This window comes from Halyomorpha halys, unplaced genomic scaffold (genome assembly GCF_000696795.3).
Source record: "Halyomorpha halys isolate HHAL.00 unplaced genomic scaffold, Hhal_1.1 Scaffold240.1, whole genome shotgun sequence".
In the NCBI taxonomy this organism is placed as follows: domain Eukaryota; kingdom Metazoa; phylum Arthropoda; class Insecta; order Hemiptera; family Pentatomidae; genus Halyomorpha; species Halyomorpha halys.
The window spans coordinates 263,646-286,149 of record NW_027115703.1 but is presented as its reverse complement, the minus strand read 5'-3'; the positions used below and the strand labels follow the sequence as shown (position 1 = coordinate 286,149).

Here is a 22,504-nt window from a genome sequence, read left to right as displayed (position 1 = left end):
GGAACACGACTCATATTGGTATATGCCAATCATATGTGATGATCATTGGAAAATCCTTAAAAAACTTAGAACAAGAATTCACTAAGCTTGATGCAGAAGCTTGGTAGAATTTATTATTAAAAATTAAATTATTGAGAAATTAACTTCTATAGCCTCAACATACATGTGTGTGTCATCACTTATTTTTCTTTCTATTACACATGCAACTTGATCGGAGATAGTTTTTAGATATTAAAAGAAATTGCCTAACTGATGACACAATCCCTCTAAAATTTAAACACAGTATGGATTTAATTAGCTTACTAAGAGGAATAAAATAACTGTAAAAACGTATATTGATTAATAATATGATTCAAATGGAGTTCATTAACTAAATTGGCCTCTCAAGTTGTTCTATATCTTTTTATAATTTTTTTAATGTTTAGATCTAAAACTTTCATATTTTAATTATGTTATTGAGTTTCTTATTTATTTACAAATACATTTAGGTATTTTTTGATTTCTTGTTTATTATTTGTTTTAATTATTTTTTTATTAATTTATGTTTATTTATTGTTTTAATACAGTCCAATAGTTATCCTTTTTAAATGCAATCATTGTTGTTTTTCTTTTCCCTTGCCAATTATGAGTTTTTATTATAGTTCAGAAATTGTGTTATATCTTGTTTTTAATTGTTAAGTTTATTGTTTTTTTTAATTATTTACATATTTTGATTTACAAAAATAAAAAAAATAAATAAAAATGTTTGTTTATTTTTTCATTTTGTCTCCTTTTTCCTTCTTTAGGCATATTATTATATTTATTTTATTTGCTGACCACCCCCCTCCCCCGACCCATCTACCCCACATATTAATCTACGGTCAACTATCAACACCTCATTGGTATATTTCTTATTTTATACTTAAAGATTTTTAGCTGTATATTTTATATTGTTTACTACATATTTTGCCACATATTTTTATTGCATATTATATGGCATATTCTGGGTTTTTTTACTGCATGAAGATCCAGGCCTTGGTCATCAGTGATTATACTTCAGAAGTGGTGAACAATTTCAGTTAATATGGATCACTTCTCAATGAAGAAATAAATGGAGCCGAGATAAGATAATAACCGTAATCGATAGGTTTGAATGAAAAGTTTTCAGATGGCCTTTCAGACCAGAGCAGGCATCAGAAAGATGGAGAATGAGAATCAATTAAAAAAATATACAAACTAATAATAGAAGAATCCTGTAATTGTATTAAAGGATGCAAAAAATAAAAAAAGTGATTGTGTGGTGGTTTTTTTCTTGACATTATGGGTGTCTTTGACAATGTTGGCCAGTCATACAGTGAGCTCACTGGAAGCAAGAGGTGTGTCACCGGATATTAAAAATATCAGCTCTTCTCTCTACAAATAACATTAAAATAAATGTAGGCACTGACTCAACAAACCAAATCAAAGTGCTGAGTGGAGTACCACAATGTGTCTCTTGTCGTCTTTGCTATTCAACCTGGTCAAAGACCATCTATACTGTGACCTGAGTTAGCAAGACTTTGCAAGTAAATATGGATATAAGCTCAACATTGATCAAGGTGTGGTCCTCACAGGGTTCGCAGAGAACAGGCAGTTTGAGCACATAACAAGGGTGGTGCAGGAAGAGTAATTGACAACATACCGAGGACTTTAAAGGAAATTGGTTAAGCTTTACATTGTAAAAAAAGTGTTGGCATTGTTATAAATAAAGGAGAGCTGGAAGCTCTCCGTTGAGAATGGTGATGGTGATCAAACAATGAAAGGTGATACTATAAAATATTTAGGATGCACATTCTCGGGAGAGCTACAGTTCAACGAAGATCAACATAATTACTTGTAGGAGTGTCAAGGCCATTACTGGGCTCCCTGCCAACACCTCCAAGGTGATGTTGTATGCTTCGAGGAAGTATCGAAGATTAGGCCAACGCTGGTTCATTACTCAACGACTGTCCACAGCACCCAATGCTCTGTTCCAATCCTCATTGGATTATTCAGCTGAGAGTGATGAATATGCCGATAGATTGGGGATTGATCAAGGATATTGAAGTGTGAGAGGTCTATGGCAGTTGCCTAATCTAACACATATTTTTGTGTTTTATCCAAACTTTTTTTCCAAGAATTTTCATTTTACAATATTTACCCAGGTCACAGCTTTCTCCACATCACATTTAGATGTAGATATAGCCTCGAGTTTTGTAATAAAAATGAAAAAAATAAAAAATAATAAAGCTCATAAAACAACAACAAAATTCTGTTATGTTTCTTATCACATATGTTGTTGTTTGTTCAATTTGTTGTCGAATAATAATAATAAGTTATATGTAGATGTTTTAATTTTAAATAAATACAGCAATTGATATCAAACTTTCAATTAAGTTCATTTAATCATAATAATCAGCATTGCCGGCTCTGCTAGTTATATATATTTATTACAGTTTATATCAATTATTTTATATCTATTACTTTTTTTTTTAAATTTTATATTTATTACCTGTAGTTTAATGTTCATCTTTTTTTTTTAAACTATAGAAAGATAAAGATCAAAGAACAAAAAAATAACATTATGCGCTACTATCATTTATGTTTAAGTTACGGTACTATTCCTATAAACTATAAGAATTAAAAACGATTGTCTAACTAGGTATAAGTATGCTGTGTATGCAGCAACCTAATGCAGTTGGGCTGCACGACTTTTTGAATAAAGTTTTACTCTCTCTTAAAATAGTTGCGGCATATTTACAGGAAAAATGGCGCAAGAGCAGTTAAAACATTATATATGTATAATCTAGACGGGCATGGCCAAGAGTTAGATCCCAAAATAAGATGGCAGAACAATGTCATGATAACTTCAAGAATATCTGCAGGAGAATAAACTTGCAGAGCAAGCCAAGGACTATAAGGGTCTACTGAGTCATTTCAGCAGAAATGATTCATCTAACAAACGATAAACGTCAACTAATAAAGCACAAACAAAAGAGAACGAAAAACGTAAACCGAAATGACAAGAGAGATAACATCATTAGCAGTATTAACGATAAAGGAACAGTTAACGCGGTGGCGCGCGTATACATCGTTCAAATTTACTCATTCAAGTGGAACAAGAAGGATTCGAATTATATTTGTAATACCACTATTTTGGGAGAATAAAAAAAAATCAACTTGTTTATCCATTCATTTATAGTATTACACTTCTGAAAGTGAATGAAATTGAAGGCCCTTATTAACTCGATCTGCTGATTAAATACACCTTTAACTTTTTACTTAATATTCGTCGAAGGAACAATATTTGGTAAAAAAGAAATTTAAAATTTATAATTATCAGCTAAGAGGAGTAAAAAAGTACCAAGCCCTGCAATATTATCGATAATAATAATATTAACGAAATGGTAATATTATTACTGTCATCAATTTTTTTTATAGAGAAGAATTAAAAGAAATCCAAAAATGAAAATAATTAACAGTTAATAAACTGAGGCACTCGGTTGTAACGTTTGGTAACTATGTACTGTAAATTGAAATTTTTGGCTTTACCGTATTATTTAAGACAGATTTCGTAGAGTTATACAAGAATGTTTAGGAAATTTGAAGTTTTAAAACAAAAATATTATTAATTTAAGGCATGTGACTATTGTTTGAGGGTAATGTTTTACATTGAGGGTAACATTAAAACTATATTTTAAAATTGTAAAAATTTTCATTTTTTCAATTACGATGTTTTACGACCGAGTGCCTAAATTAAACAGCTAACCTTTGATAACACTCCCACTAGCAGAATTTTAAGAATTATAGAATTACACATATAATATTACTAATTTTATGAGAATTTATTAAACCACAGAAAAAAACAAAACTAGTAATATTGCTAGAAAACAAAAAGAACATACATATCATGGATTTACTTAATTTCTAGCCATTAATTAATTTTAAAATGTTATTATATGTATTACTAAAAAATATTGTTGCAAACAATAATAATAATAAATCTATATAAGTAGTAACAAAATAAAACATTATTTCAAGCAGTTCATTATGAAAGAACAACTATTTTAAGAACTAATTACTTAAGTATAAACGTAAAATATTCCTAAAATACTCTCCATTAATTGAAAAAATTATTAAACAAAAATATTTATAGTATAACCGCATAAATAATTTTACATACCTGAACAACTTGTAATAAAACAGACTATAATATAACAACTCACTCACTTTATAACAAAATATTACGTAGGCATCAAAGAACTCAAATATAAATTATGAAAGGTGATAAATTAAAGAATACAAATAAAAACCTCAAAATAAAACGAACATACGTAAAACAATTGCAAACTTCTCCAGCCATTATGGTTCATTCTGAATACATTGAAAATATTTGATGTCTTTAACAGGTGTGTTAAGATACAAAAAAAAAATATGTCCTTACTCTGAGCGCAAGTAGATAAAGAGAGCAGTACGGAAAATTAACGTGGGAAATGTCCAAGAAGATTCATAACGATGGAACGGGAGGGGAGCTGGTTACTTTCTAAGACCTTTCACTTTCGAATGCAGTTCGAATAAACTATAAAGTTGGGGATGTTATTAATTTTTATAATTAATTAAGGGCGAAGCCTTAAGGATATTTACATTTATAGGCGAACATAACAAACAAGGTATAAAAATACAGCGGCATAAGTAACACTAATAACATGCTATTGTTTTTACGTAAAAAAACCCAGTAAATTACTGTTTTTCTTGACTTTTGCCAAACAATAAAAAAATGAGAAAACTCATTTTATGAAAAAATTTAATTTCCTATTATTTGATCAACAGCACTTCTATTCTCGAAAAATATTAATTGAGACTATCTAAGTAGAGATGGGATATCTTGGTAATTCGTAATATGCTAACGAAACGGTTTGATCCAGTAAGGAAGTAAACCGTGTTCGTCAAATTAATAGCTAAAATAAAGTTTTTATGAATAAAAATTATAAATTCTCCCTTTTTTTGATATTATCTTAGCCGACTTATTACTCTCACTAGCGTTTAACCTGTTGTATTTATATAGTCACATTTACTATAAGTTTATGCAAGTTTAGTATGAGTTTCAGTGAGTGTTTGATTATCATGCAGTAAAGATGTATGAAAAAAAATTCTCAGAAATAAAAAAAGAGAATATCTTAAAAATAAAATAATATAGATAGAAAATAACGTCAGAGAAATGTACAAAGGTATTAACAGATCACATAAATTCCACTCTGTAGTGACGGAAATAAGAGATAAAAATAATAATCTATTAGCTAATCCGGTAGATATATTGGATATGTTTAAGAAACATTTTGAAAGTAATCTGAATACGGGATATAATTGCCAATCTCCTCTGACTGAATACCTGAGTGTTGAACCGTGGATAGAACCGCGTCAGGAGGAAGTCCAAATAGCCATCGCAAAATTAAAACCTTATAAAGCAGCGGGAACTGACAATATTCCTAGAGAACTAATCAAGGCATGTGGTGAAATTGGAGTTTCTAAAATACACCTTTTGGTTAAAAAGATCTGGAAAATTGAGGATATGCCTGAGGAATGGAAGGAGTCTGTACTTATTCCTGTTTACAAAAAGGGGCCGACGACGGATTGTAATAACTATCGAGGAATCTCACTCCTTCCTGTATGTTATAAACTATTTACGCTAATCTTAACTAATCGAATCGCGGAATACGCTGAATAAATTATAGGAGACTACCAATGTGGTTTTAGACGAAATCGTTCAACTAATGATCAATTTTTTTCATTACGGCAAATCTTGCAGAAAAAGTTGGAATAAAACGGGGTAGTTTATCAGCTTATATAGATTTCCAAAAGGCTTACGATTCTATTGACCGCCAGAATCTGTATAATATTCTGATTGAACAGGGAATACCAGCTACTAAATCTCGTATGGATGTGCATGAACGATACGTTTAATAAGGTACGAATCATTATTCTGAGAAATTCCAGGTCCGGTCGGGTTTAAAACAAGGTGATTCTTTATCACGAATATTATATTCTTATTTAATCTAGCACTAGAATACGTCATTGAAAGTGTGATGAATACCGATAAAGGTCTTACTTTGGGTGGTAAAATACCGGTGCTTGGGTATGCTGATGATTTGGTATTATTGGGTGAGGACAAAGAAACTATACTAAATATATCCACATCAATAAACTCCAGTAAGGAAATAGGTCTTGAAATAAATACGGATAAAACAAAATACATGGTTAGCAGTAGAAACGCGAGCAATCTCGGTGATTTAGATATAGGAGGAAATACGTTCGAACAGGAAGATAAGTTTAAATATTTAGGTGCTACGGTAACTAGAAAAAACGAAATAAATGAGGAAATAAAAGGTCGGTTGAAGGCGGGGAATGATTGTTATTTTTCAATTTCGAAACTACTTAGCTCGCGCCTTCGATCGAAAAACTTAAGAATTATAATTTACTAAACTATTATCATTCCCCCACTGTTCTTTATGTATGCGAGACCTGGTCCTATCACTAAGGGATGAACAGCGCCTTAAGGTTTTCGAAAATAAAGTGTTACGAAAAATATTCGGACCGAAAAAGTATGAACTAATGGGAAATTAAGAAGATTACACAACGCTGAATTAAGGGACCTACACCCGGCAAATAAAATTCAAATTATAGCATTGTAGCGTATAAGATGGGCGTGTAAGGATGTAGGGCTCAGTGTCGAGGGGACCCCTAAAATGTTAATAACATTGAACCGAAGTATTAACGTCTGAGGAGTAGACCAAAGCATAGATGGGAGGATTGTGTTAAAGCTGATTTAGTAGAATTGGGTTAGGAGGGGCTTAACTGGAAGGATGTATGCAGAAAGCGGTTGGTGGTATCAGTATCGAACCTTCGGGTTCGTTAGGACTTCATTATTATTATTAAAGATGTATGTCTACAGGGAGGTCAAGAAAATATTTGTAGCTTTTATGATCTTACATTTTTCGGCCTAATTGTTAGAACATGCACTTGGAAGTTTCCCATTCAAGTACTAAAATAACCATATGCAACATAAATCACATATTTCTTTACTTCCGTCTGGTTATATATTAATTATCTTCATGTTGGTCTGTGTAATTAGTGTCAAGTTTGAATATAATTTTGAATGCAAGGGAGAGTGTTGTAGGTTTGACTACCTCTGCCTATCATGCTATCTACCAGCATTTTTTAAGAGCTTCTAGGCACAGTAAATAGTGTTCATTTAAGAGGCACCTTGCAAACTTTTGAGAAAATAAGTAATTTTACTGGCAATAGATAAAAAGTACTTAAACATTTCATGGTTACATATTAAAGACAAAATCCCAAAAGTTCAACATTTATGAAAGCAGATAACCTACTCTATGACATGCAACTAGAAGATGTGGCCAGACTTCCAAACCTCCAGACTAAAAGAGTATTTGTCATTCGGAATTGATTTTTCTTATATAATGTAGAGTAAATGAGAAGGAAGGTATAAATCATCAGAAGATTTATAACTTCTTTTATTACTATAAATCAAAATGTAAATATTTACCTAATGTACACATTTCTAATTAAACGGTTTATATCTACCTCAGTTATAATTATTACCTAATCAAAGGTATAAGACGTGGTTGTACCTTTGACCACATGGTGCAATGTTTTGTAAAAATAAAAATTCATACTAACTAATAATCCAATAATGAACCTCAAAAGCAAAACAACCCGAAAAGTTAATTTAAAACAAAATGCGAGCACGCTATATTTAAATCGATTGTAATTTCAAAAACTAAGTCGCATAATGCACTAGGATAAATATCCACTCCAATTGCAAAGTCTTACCTACCATTTAACTTCCTTTACGAGGTTTTCAAGCAGATACCAGGGCTAAGCCACACAGTGAGAAACACATGATACGCAAGGGAATTTTTTTTACAGGAATGAACACCAACATAGCAAAGTAGTCAAAGATTTCTTTTTAAAAGGAGAAAATACATAAGCACTCCCTTTCGCCGTTAGAGACCGTCCCAATTAGTGATTGATTCGAGCACCATAACGTCGGCATTATTGGCTCTCTACCTTAAATGGAAGGAAAACGTTACTTTCATCGATTTTTATATTTATATAAATAATATGAATATTTAAAAATTAAATTACATTTCATTCCTGAAAAGCCACTAAAAGGTCCTAAAGCTATTTTTTTGAAGTTCTATTTGTTCCACAGTCCTATTATCAAGAAATATATGAAAGGTTAGATTTACCTCAAAATTGCATTTGAAAAAACAGATTTTTCTTGTTTTGTCCGGGCGGAAAAGGTTAATGGTTTATTAATAGTTTACTTCATTCTAAAATTGCAAGTTAGCAAAAGTGCGCGCGCGATAATAATTAGATTTTTCGATAAATCAAAATTTGCATAAGCCATTTTGTAATCAATAATTTATTACATCTGAGGATAAGATGGTTGGGGAGGGGGGGCGTGAAGGGGTCAGTGAAGAACACAAATAAGTAAAACCTTATTAATTTGTGTCAACGATTCGGTCAGAATTTCAGGCCTTTAAGATTAAGAAAAGAGTAGAGAATGGAGACGGGGTGTAAAAAGAAAGATGAAAAAATAAAATAAATCGTGATGAACATACAGTGCAGGTCTGTCACACAAATGACAGTCGATTTCAGAGTGGACCATCCATAGCTCAGGTGGTTGAGAAGCAGTTTTTAGCAACCTGAGAAATGTGGGCGGCGAGTTCAAGTGCGGCCAGGGGGGATAGACTTCATTTCGTGGCGATCATGGGAAATGAAAAATTTGACCTTTCACCATGGTTAGAATAGGTTGGTCACCCCTAGATGACCCCCCTTATATCAGATATGACCAGAAAGGGTCATATATAAAAAAAGTTGATTTCTAGATAACAAATACATAGTTAATACTGTTTAAATAACAAGTATTAGGTATTAGGGAATATAATAGAGATAAGCTTTGTTTGTTGGTCTTTAAATTTACAGAAGAAGGTTCTAGCCGCATATAAAATCATTCAGAGATGAGTCTTTTTGTATCATAATTGCAGACTGTAGTAAGTATAGAAGTTTTATTAAAATCAGAGGAATGGTACAAAAAATAAGAATGTTCTGAAAGTTTTGAAGCAAAAGAACAATGGGAAGAGAAAGAATATTTATTTGGCGGCAATAAGTTGGGTGGCGTGATCATTTAGGAGGTTTTTGGTTTCACCAATATAGGAGGAATTACAATTAGAAGTGGAGCAATGGATGTTGTATATGACATGGGTTTGGCGTAAAAGTGGAATAGGATCCTTGAGATGCGAATAGATTTTATATAGTTTGTTATGGGATCTGAAAGCTATTCGATGGTTGGGTATAGCGGAATGTAAGAATTTTTGGATGTAATGTGAAAGAAAGGGGGTGTATAGTAGTGACCTGTATAAGGGAATAAGGAGGGGTTGTGAAGAAATAGTTGAAGTTGTGAGACAATTTTTGTAGTTGTTGATAAGTTTATTAATGATATGGGAAGGAAAGTTATGTGGTTTATGTTAGTTTCATGGAAATAGGAATAAGAGAGGAAAAGGCAATAGTGAATAAGAATTTTTGCTATTTTAATTTTTCTATGGTAAGGGTGTTGGGAATGATAGTTTAAAAGTCTGTATTCAGACAGACTTATGCAAGTTGGTTTAGTGTACCAGCTGGTGGATATGGTGTTTTCTGGGTTTCTTATGAGCAAGTCAAGAAAAGGAAGGGAGTGATTATTTTTAAGTTCGGCAGTAAAGTTAAGGTAAGGGTGATAAGAATAAGGCAGATAAAATATCAGGGCCTTAGGACAAGGAGGTCGTCTACTAAATATTTAAATATTGTTAATTAGGTATCTAAAAAAAACAAAAATGGTGAGGAAGTATGTACTGTTATGAATGCTTGGCTGGTAATTTTTTTAAAAATAAATAATTCATTTAATTATTAATTCTAAATAAATAAAAAGCTAGGGTCCATATTTTAAGAAGTTATTTATGCAAAGGCAGAGACCTTGATTTTAAAAAGGATTTCATTATTTGTACTTATGTGTTTATAACATATGTTTTCATTTAATTTTTTTCTTTTTTTAGGTAGCAGCAGAATTATTAAAAAATAATATCATTCATACTGTTCATTAAAAAACAAAGTAAGACAAAATTTTAATATTTTTGATAGAAATGGAAATATATATATATTACTCAAAATTAATCAAATATGAGAGAAAAAAAATATTACCAAGGTCTGTGAAGCTGAAGTCCCATCAAAACCATTGGTATTAAAAGTCCTTAGATCTTGAAGACTGCCCCAATGAGGTTGATGAATTCTAGGTAAACAATGAGTAATATCTGGTTCTTTTAAATCTTCTAAACTTTGAGATGTAGGTGGTGAAAGGGGAAAGGCTTTAGGACTTAATTTATAAGGAAATAGTAAAGCATCATGACTTCTAGAACTACTAATACTCATGTCATCAGCAGATCTCACACTGACATTCAATTCGCAGAATGATTTTTTATTCTGCTGAATAACAGTGACATCAGGACTTTTAGTAGCACCAGAGCTAATACTCATATCTTCAACTAATACAGGACCTTCAGAGCCAGTACTCAAAGGAGAACGGCTGCGAATGCTAGCCGCAGCCACGTTAGGTATAGCATGAACTGTCACTTTCTCTGCTTTATTGCCAACTTTATCAACTTCTTGAATATGTAATCGATGATTCTGTACATCTACAACTAATATTCTATCAGATTGATTGCCACAGTCATCTCTAAATCCTATACCAGAATCACTGTTACTTGTTGTTGTTGTACTATCATGACTTGGTTGAGGAGAATTAGCAACAACTGGCTCCTCAGCATTAACTTCAGTTTCATAAAAACCTTTTATAACAGCTATAATTGGATCACAATTAGGAGGGAATTCTTTACAAATTCCCGATACTGGATCAGTCTGACATTCCAATTTAAAAATTTTAGCTCTTTTAAAATGATTGGAATGAGGTCGAGCATCAACAGCAAATATATGACATGAACTAGATGGATCTTCTCCAGAAGCAGCAGTTACCACACCAAAATGTTTGTGATCTTTATCTGAACTAGCTCCACAAAATATAACTCTATTACCAGGATATATAGCTAATGTTATTCCGGCTCCATTGGTAAGACGTAAGCTATGGGTCATGACTGTCATCAAAACTGCAGTGTGTGATCGTTTTTCAGCTCTTAACCGCTTGATGCAACCACGGACAATCTGAAAATATAAATATAAAAATTAATAAAAATATGATAAGATACATTAAATACATATCAATATCAATATGAAATTACATTAATAGATTAATAATAAATTCACAATTGCATGTACATTTGAAATTAAAATTTTTAATTTCTTTTTATAATATCCCAATTTTGATTAATAAAATACAGGCTACAGGTGGATAAAACATTTATTGAACTAAAGGAAGACTTGGATATAATGTGTTGTTTAATATCATTGAGTAATGATTTGCTCATTATTTTCAATAAAAATAAATTTTATTCATCTAAGGAATGAAAATCCCTTTGAATAATCAATAGGACAATGCTATAGAGGCCTCTATAGTTTAGTCTGAATCATTTAACACAACAAATAGAACTAAGATTTTCCTAGTTAAAAATTACTATAAAATGAAATTAATTATTGATTTTAAATATCTAAACAGAAAAGCCACTTCAGCGAGGTGTAGTAATGTGAAGGGTGGCTGTATCAGAATATTTAAAAATAAATAAAAGGAAATAGTTTATTGATCATTTCCATCCAATCCAAAAGATATTCTATTATGAAAATCTTCTATATTCTAGTGATATGTGAAAATATTCTAGTGTGTAGTACTAATCAAAGTGAGGGGGTGTGTGTAAGAAAGAGATGAAAAGAGTAATAGCATTATCTTAGGATAAGAATTAAACAATGAAATAGGTCATCATCCCAGGAAAGGGTTTGATTAAAAATGACTCAGTCAAAATGATGATTTTGATGGTGGAACAGTATTGAATGGGGATGTTGTTTAGAAATAAGTTAGGAATTGATGAAATTGATTTCAGAAGTGGACCAGATCCAGTAACAATGGCTTTGGGAATCATTTGGGCTTAAGGCAACAGGGTTACCACTAGCACAAGTGCTGAATGTATTATGATTCTATTGGAGCTCATTGATAGCAAAATTAAATATAAATAGGTATAAAGAAAGGTATAACTGGCAGTCTTCAGCATGTATGTGGTAACAGAAATAAATGAGAGATCTGGGGAAGTCATTTACAATGTAAAAGGGGAAAATAAATGGAGAAAGGAATGAGTCCTATGCAACACCAAAGGAAAGAAGAAGAAGTTTTGAGCAAGTAATTAAAAGAAAATAAGAATTAAGGATAAGTAAGATTGAAATAATATAACAACACTATAGAAAGAGCTCAGATATAAGAACAATTCTGAGAATAAAAGCTATTGAGAAGTAAAAGAGGATTAGGATAGTTAATTGGCATAAGTCCATAGCATGATAACGATATTAGATAATTTTTAAGAGCAAGCTCTAACTAATCATATAAACAGATGTTGAACAATTAAATTATTGCTTTCTTATAAGTATAAACATTTTCAAATGATCCATTCTCAATTATTTCAAAACCTAATTTACTGATGAAATGGTCCAATAAATACCCAATATAAAAATAATGGCATTAATTCCCAAGCACTACTGCAAATTGGTGGGTGGATGTGTACTTACATATATAAAATTAGAACAGTTGACAATTGTTATCAATTAATAACAAGACACTATAAAGTAATTTATATTTCTGTGAATTTAGCCCCAGGCCTATACGGAAAAGGATCTGTTGGGAATTTGTCTATCTCTTGAGCAAACGGAAGTTGACAGCTGTGATTGAATTAAAGCAATAATAATTGGAGAATTTTGTCGGGGGGTGTGGTCAGCAAAGAACAACATAAATAAACAAAACCATATTTATTTATTTTATGCCGACGTTTCGACCTGAGTTTCAAGTCTTCATCAAGGATTGTGGCGTAGAAGGTAGGCTTGCAACTGGGCAATAAAAAGCAATAATAATAATGGTGTAGGTTATAACCACAGAACATATAATAGACTAGAAGTGCTACACAGGCTTGGTTATGTAGGGAAAAATGGCACCAATCTCTTAAAAATTTTGGTCCTAATCAGAAAAAACTCAGCATGTGATTTATGGGGAGTTGTTATAACGGAAATTTTCACAACTTAAGAAGTTTTGTTAAATTTGAAATATATGATAATCTGATGATGCAAATGCAGGGCAAAATGGATATAACACCACTTCCCAACCAAGTTCCAATAATTTTGTACATGTTGATAATGATGTTTGAGGCCTCCTCACATTGTCATAGTGGAACATGTTTCCTTTGCAATTTGAAGACAAGAACCTCTGCTTTAAACATCTCGTCATAAGAAGGAAACAGAAAATTAAAGTATTTAACTCTCACAATACACTGAAAAGCTTACAATAAGAATTTTGATAAATGAATAATACAGAAAATCCATGAGTAAATATCAATAGTTAAATCAACTAATCTAAACATTTCATGTAAGTTCCAGTCCGGATAAGTATGGTGAGTAATTAAATGGCTCACAGGGCAATAGAATAAATACTTACACTTCCAAGTTATGGTAAAATTGTGTTGTTAGTCCTGTAAAGCGATCAAGCATGGCAAAGATGGACAACAAATGTGGGATAAAAATGTTCCAAGCAAACTTGAATGAACAAAGAAGGAAGTATAACTCTAAATAAGGTGTAAAATAAAACCTCATTTCAAATTTAGATTATTAATTTTATCCTCATAATCTATTTTGGATAATATTATTAAATTCTTTTGTTTCATCAGATATTATGACTGTCAAGTCATTGTTTATTTTTAGAAATTTTCAGAACTACTTTAAATCATTATTAAATCGGTACAGGGTAAATAATTTTATCAAATAGATATGTAATATTGTATATAATTTCTTGTACCATTGATAATCATTAATTGATTGATACTGATATCATTGTTACTCAGTCCAGAAGTATTCAGATTATTGAAAATCTTTGAGGAAATTGATGGGAGAGGGGAGGTCTTTTAAAATATATCAAGTAGAAGAAACAAGAAGAGTGGTAAAGATAACAGCTAACTAAACTAAATCCTCCTTCAATGGCAGGATTTCAAGGCTACCTATCTGAATAAGTAAGGCCACACCCTGATAAGACATGATACTACTATATTTGAACCCAGAATTAGCCAAAAAAAATTGATTCACAGAATAAATAGAAGAAATTTGGGCGAAATGTTGTTAAGGACTGCTTGTTCATTGGGCTTTATTTCAATGACAACCAAAGATGATAGATAACCAAAGGTATCGTGTTATACTTTAAAACTGATAAAACAATACCAATAGACAACAATAGCCCACAAATAAACCAAAAAGATATTGAAAGCTAATCAATAGCAAAACAAATAATAGCAGTAATCATGGTTTACTTGGAAAATTCTTAACAAGGCGAATAAGGTGCTAAAAGAGAAGGAGGGATTGATTAGATTGGAAATTGGTGCTATCCCTCAGTTAGCAATTACCACTTCCAATTTATTTTATGTTCAGTGGTTAAACCCAAAACAGAGTAATTTCTAAAGCTGATAAAGAACCACTCCCACTGTTGGAATAGTATTTGATAATTGAAACCGCAAGAATTAATTCATTTCTTTTCATTGATTGCCATAAAACCAACCAAAATTAATTTGATTATAATCCTCCAATTTGTCAATATATCACTCCAACATTTCAGATTCCAATATTTCAGAAACAGTAGAACTTATTAACAGAAACAAAAGGGTATCCATTTATTTTAAATGGTCCTTACACAGTGCAAAAGCTCCGAACATACCATATGTATAATGAGTAATAATGAATGTTTTTTATAAATAAAATAAATCTTTAATCAATCAACTTAAAAATTCAGGGATTCATCTTGTTAAAAGTGAATATTTAAAAATTAATTAGATAAATTGAATAAGACAAAGTCATTGCTTGCTAAGAAACACATATTATTTTGTCATTAATTCAGTTGCACATTGAACCTATCGAAATAAATAAAGTTAGTGAACAAAAGAAACTTCAACTAAAAAAACAAACATATGATGTCAATAATACCTGAAGCCTTGATCCAGCAGGTAATTTACGAGGCATTTCAATAGTCCCAACATAACCCACAATCGCACGAAAAACTTCTACATCATTAACATTAGGTTCTTCACAACCAGCAGTACGATGATGGTACCGAGATATGGGTGGAGGGATATGATTCTCCAGTTTCCATTGATCTGGGTGTTTGACATTCCTTGGAGGTGAAAGAGGGCATGACATTCTGGTTTGAAATACACAATTATTCATTCTGATATCTCTAATCAATTTACTGCCTCTGTTATGTAAAGTTTCAGCATGCCTATTGTTTAAATACTTGTGAGGGTACTTTGGTTTCTGTCTCATCATTATAGGAACATCATCATCTGAACTATCTGAATAATAATTTTCTGCAATTTGTAACTTTAGAACTCCATTGGAACAACCAATTAGCCTCACAACATCATCATGTGGAACTTTACTAACACTTTGGCCTTCTACAGCAACTAAATAATCACCAGCTCTTAATCCAGCACTTTCTGCAGGACTTCCAGCAACAATGCAACTTAAAATACAGGGATGCTGACCAGATATAGTAAATCCAAAGCCATTTTGCCCTCTTTTAACTTCAACTGTCCTCACACCATAATTGGGCCTCTTCTTTCTTCTCCTTACTGGATGCATTATAATTGAAGTAACTAAGACCAAGGACCAATGTCTTTAAAAGTATGATACATTTCAGTAAAACATCTACAGTGACAACTGTCAGCTGTTATCTCATAAAATAACACCATACAACATCTAAAGTCTGTGGATCATAATAAAATAAAAATCATTACGAAAAGCACGAAAACTAAACTTAGTTTAATTCTGTATTTAAAAAAACAATCGCACTTCTAATCACAAAAAAAAGGCAGATCAAATATACAAATCTTAACAACCACCAATATGTCACTAATCCTGGTCTTCAAATCAAACAGTATTATTTTGACAATTTAGAAAAACATAAAACGATACAAACAAACAAATATTGTTTCAACATCAAAGGAGCAGTTCTATTTATTCGTCAACTGGGTTATGCTGATCAACTGAAAAAGTAAACGTAATAAGAGGTAGAAATAAGATACCCTCTAACTTCATAGGTTCTTATATAACGTCCAGATGCCCCATAATCATTTTAAAAGAATTATAAATTCTTTTATTTTCCCCGGTAAATACTAAAAATATTTTGCCTCAATTTTATTTGTTTACTATTAGTTCTTTAAATTACATCTTTCCATTATACCAGTATCACGGTGAATTATGAAAGATAGGTGATAAAAATTTAGAAACTAATTAATAGAAGGAGATGGTTAGGGCAGCGGTCAAGAAGGAAAAAAATAGTTTTCAATTATTTATTTATATCTGACGTTTCGACCCACTATGTAGGTCATCATCAGGGTTGATGTGATGGGTGGCGATATACAAAAAAAAACCTGGAAGGTAAACAAAAAAGGTAGATTGTTTAAGTCTTCCCCATTACATCAGCCCTGATGAACAAATTACCTTTGGTTCTTATATCTATTATGAAATTAGAAAGGTAATTTACTTCCACTCGTCAAATAAACTTTATTTGAGGATGCTAAAATGAACATAAAATATATAACTTGAAAATAATCTGAGCTTTGACCAATAATAATACAACAACTATGCACTTTGTATAAAACAAAATTGACTACTGAAATTAAAACATTAAATATAACAACTATATACAAATAATTTACATAACTACCATTTCCCATATCAACTGTCGTCAGGGGGAACCTAAATTACTAGACCACCTATATTCTAAATCATAAATTTATTAGGGATTGGAATTTAGAGGAGTTTGGTAGTCGAGAAGGTAGCAGTGCTGCTACATCACTCTCCCCTTAAAAAGCGCGTCAAGGAAGCGTATGATGGGCCTAATTGATCTTATCATTTTAAGTTAATTGTTCACATCTACGGACAGCAGGAATTTTCTCTGCAGTAGATTTTTTCTTCTTCATTAATGAGTCCTCCACGACTTGCTTACTCTTGTGTATTTATTCTGGACCAACTAATAAGGATGCTGGTTATTCCGATCCATTGTAACTATTACCTCTCTATTAGGATACTTTATACTAGACTCAAAAGACAAGAACTCAATAGACGATTCAGCCAACTATACCGACTGCTCACCCCGGACCTCTCAACTCTCACTAGAAAACAAACTACTAATTTATAAGACTATACTCCGACCTATCTGGACCTACGGACTTGAACTTTGGGAAACAGCTAAACCGTCGAACATCAAACGTATCCAATCCTTTCAATCCAAAATCCTTAGAACCATAGTTAATGCACCCTACTACGTTTCCAACAGAACACTACACCATGACCTACATATCCCCTTTGTCCTTGATCTCATACCAACCAAATTCTCAAAATTCCATATAAACCTTTCCAACCATCCTAATCCTTTGGTTCAAACCTTATCTAGTTCCACCCATCCCTACAGCCCACCTAGAAGGTTGAAACGGCAGTGGCCAAGAGAGTTATTAAAATAAAAATGGACAATTGGAGTTCTGGCAATGGTCAGATTCTCCATTCAAGTTGAGTGTTTGCGGCTTTAGCGCACTTGCTCAGCCTCCACTGGCTCATAACCAGTGATGCGTCGAGAGGGATGCGCTGGGATCTCTTGAGCTCTGCTCTACCCCTCACACGTGGGGGATAGAGTAGGCTCAGGGATCCTCAGGTCGATTGTGTAAATATTGTATATATTATTTTATCATTATGTTATTTTATTTATTTATTTTTCATAGAGATAGTTTGATTATGTTCATCTTGTCTATTCTTTTGTTTGTATATATTTTAAGAGAGTTTTATTTATTTATTTTTTTTATTTTAATATGTATGAGATCATTCATCAATATTACCTATTGCCCACAACTGTGTGGAAGATTGTAATATCTATCAATAAATAAATCTATCAAATAAAAAAAAAAAATTAGGAAACTTTAATGTTCACAGTTTTCTTGTTCGGTTAAGCACGGGATAAGAAGCTGACAAGGGCTTTTTTACTTGTCGTCCTTTAAAAACACATGTGAATAGGTGCTTAGCGATTTGTAGATAAAAATATTCTTCCTACTTTCCCTGTATGCTACAGGACGAAGGTCTCTCATGAACTGCTTGAGCTCCTGTATTATTTCTCGTTTATTAGATTTACCAGATTATGAGACAGATATTCACCCGGTAGGCTTATCATCTGTTCCTGAACGGCTTCTGCAATACCATAATTCGAGTCTTCCCGCATGGTTGCCCCTCTATATGCGCCATCAGAAATGCTTTGAATGTTCTGTGCCATCGCTCCACACAGCAGCTCCCTGATGGGTGGTAAGGAGAAGTACGCACACGTCGGATACCAACAAATTTGGTAAAAGAAAGAAAGAGATCGCTTTCAAACTGTCTTCCCTGATCCGTAGTTAGTATGGAAGGTACTCAAATCTAGAGACATATCCTTCGTAAAAAGCAGTGGGTAAAACTTTTGTCGTTATCTCTTCTACAGGAATAGCTTCAGGCCATCGTATAAACCTCCCAATCATAGTGACACAATAGCGCTTACTATGGGATGGTGTCAAAGGCAAGATCATGTCAAGGTGGATATGCTGGAATCGTTCAGAAGATTCAAACTTCCGGGAAGTGTTATAGTGTGCCGCACGACTTTGGCGTTTTGACTGCCAATCTAACATTTCCCCCACCCAGCTACATCACTACTCATTGACAGCCAGTAATACTTTCTAGAAAGGAGTTTTCTCATCGCTCTGTTACCAGGATGGCTAGGTTGACGTACGGCATTAAAAGTTGCCTTTCACATAGCTTGAGGGATGTATATGTAAGACCATTTTGATGATGTATTCCTCTGGACTGAAGCGATTAAGACATCATCAATCATAACAAAACAATAGTTCAAGTCCCTGAATATCCTATTCAAGAATTGTTGAAGGTTTGGGCTGCATATCGCAATCGGAAATACATTCTCGTAAATTCAAATAAGCCGAACGGAGTGATTATGGCTGATTTGGGTATACATGTTTTCTTACAGGAATCTGATAATAGCCCCTCACAAGATATAAACGGAAATTATTACACCCACCCATTCAAGATAAAATCTAATCAAGTCCTTAAGAACTTCCTTTAGACTAAACATATTACCCGCTACACTTAATATGGGCTTATATCTTATAACACCCTACCTCCTCGCTTATACGGTATACCTAAAATCCACAAACCTGGAAACCCTCTTCGTCTTATCATCTCGAATATTAACGCCCTCTCTTTTAATCTTAATAAATTTCTTCTGCCGTCTGTTCAAGTTTTAGCCCTGACCATTCCTAGGACATCCAAAACTCTTTTCAGCTTAGGAAACTTATACTATATTTCCATATCCCAGATAACTTTATTTTAGCTTCACTTAATGTTGAAAGCCTTTTCAGTAATATCTCCATTCACTGCCATTTAATATTATAGAGAAAAATTGGCACATTATTGAACTTCACACCACCTTTAAACTCACATCATACCTAGAATAAATTGAACTTTGTTGTAAATCTTGATACCTTACCTTCTACAACTAGTTCTTTCATCATATTTCCAGACTTGTCATGGGCAAATCCCTTGTTCCTGACATTTTCAACAAAGACCTAAAAGATCTGCTCGACTGTCATCCCGTTATTCCCCGGAGACATTCTTTTTATTTAAAAAATAAGTTGATGACATTTTTCTCATTCTCTATCCTGACAAAATGCCTAAAATTATATCATCTTTTAACTCATACCACCCTCGCCCTTGATTCACTGTTGAACGTGAAATAGACCATTCTCTCCTGGTCCATATTATAAGAAATTTCGATTGTTTCTAACCACCTCAAAGCCCGTATCTAAGAAAATATATCATCCACCAATTCCTATAACCAACTAGCTTCCAAATTCTCTTAACATGCTTTGACTTGATACCATACTTTTGACAGAGCCTCCATCATTGTTATAGTCCCCAGCCACCTAATACGTCTAATATCTGAGGCCCTCCATATCAATTTTGAAGAAAAATCTGTCAACTACAAAACTGACAAAGATGATATCTCCCGTCCTTACAGATGCATCCTAAAACACACTTAACACTGACATTAAGACAATTTAGTCTACCTCCCCTCCTCCCCTCGACGTTCTAATCTTTTCCTTTTATTTTCCTATTTTGAAATACTATTACAGCCATTTTCTGCCATCTGTCTCAATTCATATTTGAACTATCGTGGACACCCAAGTTTTTCTATTTTCATTATTGACCTTAAATATTATTTAAAAACATAATCTTTTTGATTTTTATCTTCACCTTTCAACGTTGTAACACTTGCAAATATTCTTCTTCTAGATTTTATCACATTTTTGCCTATTTTATCACTACTCACCTCCAATGTTCGATCTATATAACAACTTAATGTTTACACCATGTCTAAATGATTGTGGACCACTCATTATTGTTATTACTTGTCATAGTTTTCCTACCTACTGTTTTTCTATATTGTTTTGATTTTCTCTTAGTTTATTATCCATTATTTTTCATGATTTTTACTCTTATTCAAAAATGTTATTATTTTTTATTAACGTATTTATATAAACTTTAATAATCTTTTTGTCTCTCACTCAAAACTGTATATAATCCATATGTAATTTCTTATACATGTACTGCTACATTTATCTCATATTAGTCAATTGTAATATTAGACCAGAGATTAGATGATGCTGTCAGTTTACTTATATAAATAAATTATAAAAAATCTGACTCTTTTTGACGGTTAGAAAGAAGTAGGGAAACGTATGTATATGTTTTTTCTTCCTTCCAAATTCGTCAGTCGTCAATTTTTTTTCAATCAGGACATGTACTTCCTTCTCTGCTTATTTGTTATTTTTATTAATATTCCTAATATTTCCTTTTTACTTGTTACTATACCTCATTTTTGCCACATTTACTTCACCTATCTGTTTATCTTTTATACCTACCTCTTTATCATATCTACAACTATGTATTTCTAACAAGTATTTAAGGTATATCTAGTATTCTCTCTACAATTTATTACTCTAGTATTTAAAATTCGATCACTCTTGGCTGTATTTATTAGTGAGGGTTGCTCCATGAAGTTTTAGACCATCACTCTGCATACAACGTAGAACTTGTCTGTGATGTCTACGGGTAAACTCCTACATTACATACCTCCTTCACTCTACAGAACAATTTTTGATTCGTTACGTAATCTTAACCATCTTGGCGTCAAAGGATTCGTGGACTTGGTCCAACCAAAATATATCAGGCCCCCTTTGAAGTAAGACATTTAAACAGTAAGACGTACGTTCCTTTCCAGAGAGTTAAGATTTGGAAACATACTACCATACCACTTGGAGCATAAAACACTGTAAATGCAAGATGTTCACATATCAACATCGATTTAGATAGTTTACTTTTTAATTGTCATCAATAGATTTTTACGTTGGATCGAAGCTGTTCCCCTCGTTGATATCACTGCTGAGACTGTAGCTAGTGCTCTACTCTACCATTAGGTTGCACGCTCTGGTGTTCCAGATAGAGTAACTACTGATAGAGGTTGTCAATTCGACTCACAACTGTTCACAGAATTGCCGAAGGCTCTTGGCATAGACCACATTAGAATAAGCTCTTGTCACCCCCTAGTCAAATGGAACAAATTTATTGGGCATCCATCCTACCAGTCGTGCTTATGGAGCTTCAATGATTCAGAATACCAGAAGTAAGCCTTACCAAATGGACCATAGAATATCTCGATAGATCGCCTCAAACCGGCATTTCTTCTAGCAAAATCAATCGAGGATACCGACAGAACTTACGTGCCTTCACCTCAAGATATGCCAGCAACCAATCCTTAACCAGCCCCTGATGAAGACAACCATCCACCCTCGACAAACAAGCCTTGGTCGCACCGTCCACTTCCCAGCTCGGTTTACTGGAGTGGTAGTATGTGGCCGTACTTAATGTATTGGTAGAACTTTAAAAAGTATTAAGGTCATAATCAGTGCTGTGATTAGGCGAAAATAACCTCAGTATCACGTTGTGAATGATTTGTTAATTGTGTTATTAAGTTCATATATGTTCCTATATTCTGTATTAATAAATAAGTGTTTCAAGTTGTTAATAGTTTTGGATGGAGTTGTTGGATTAGTTTTGGAGTTGTTAATAGTTTTAGATTCACTTTTGTTTTGGCTGCCATCAAAATAGCCCTGACGAAGCC

The 22,504-nt window shown here is 32.7% G+C and overlaps 1 protein-coding gene across 11 annotated transcripts in view; it reads right to left on the bottom strand.

The window, feature by feature from the left end:
• Positions 1 to 16,277, bottom strand: part of loco (locomotion defects) — a 77,606-nt gene extending 61,329 nt beyond the window's left edge. For all 11 annotated transcript variants that reach the window (XR_001343063.2, XR_001343065.2, XR_001343064.2 and 8 more), the window contains exons 1-2: positions 15,220 to 16,277; positions 10,255 to 11,268 (exon numbers count right to left, since the gene is read on the bottom strand). Coding sequence is in view for 6 of the 11 variants with exons in the window: in XM_014419523.2 (XP_014275009.1) it covers positions 10,255 to 11,268; positions 15,220 to 15,873 (1,668 nt within the window). In the remaining 5 variants the exon portion in view is untranslated. The remainder of the gene's footprint in view (positions 1 to 10,254; positions 11,269 to 15,219) is intronic.
• Positions 16,278 to 22,504: the final 6,227 nt, after the last annotated feature.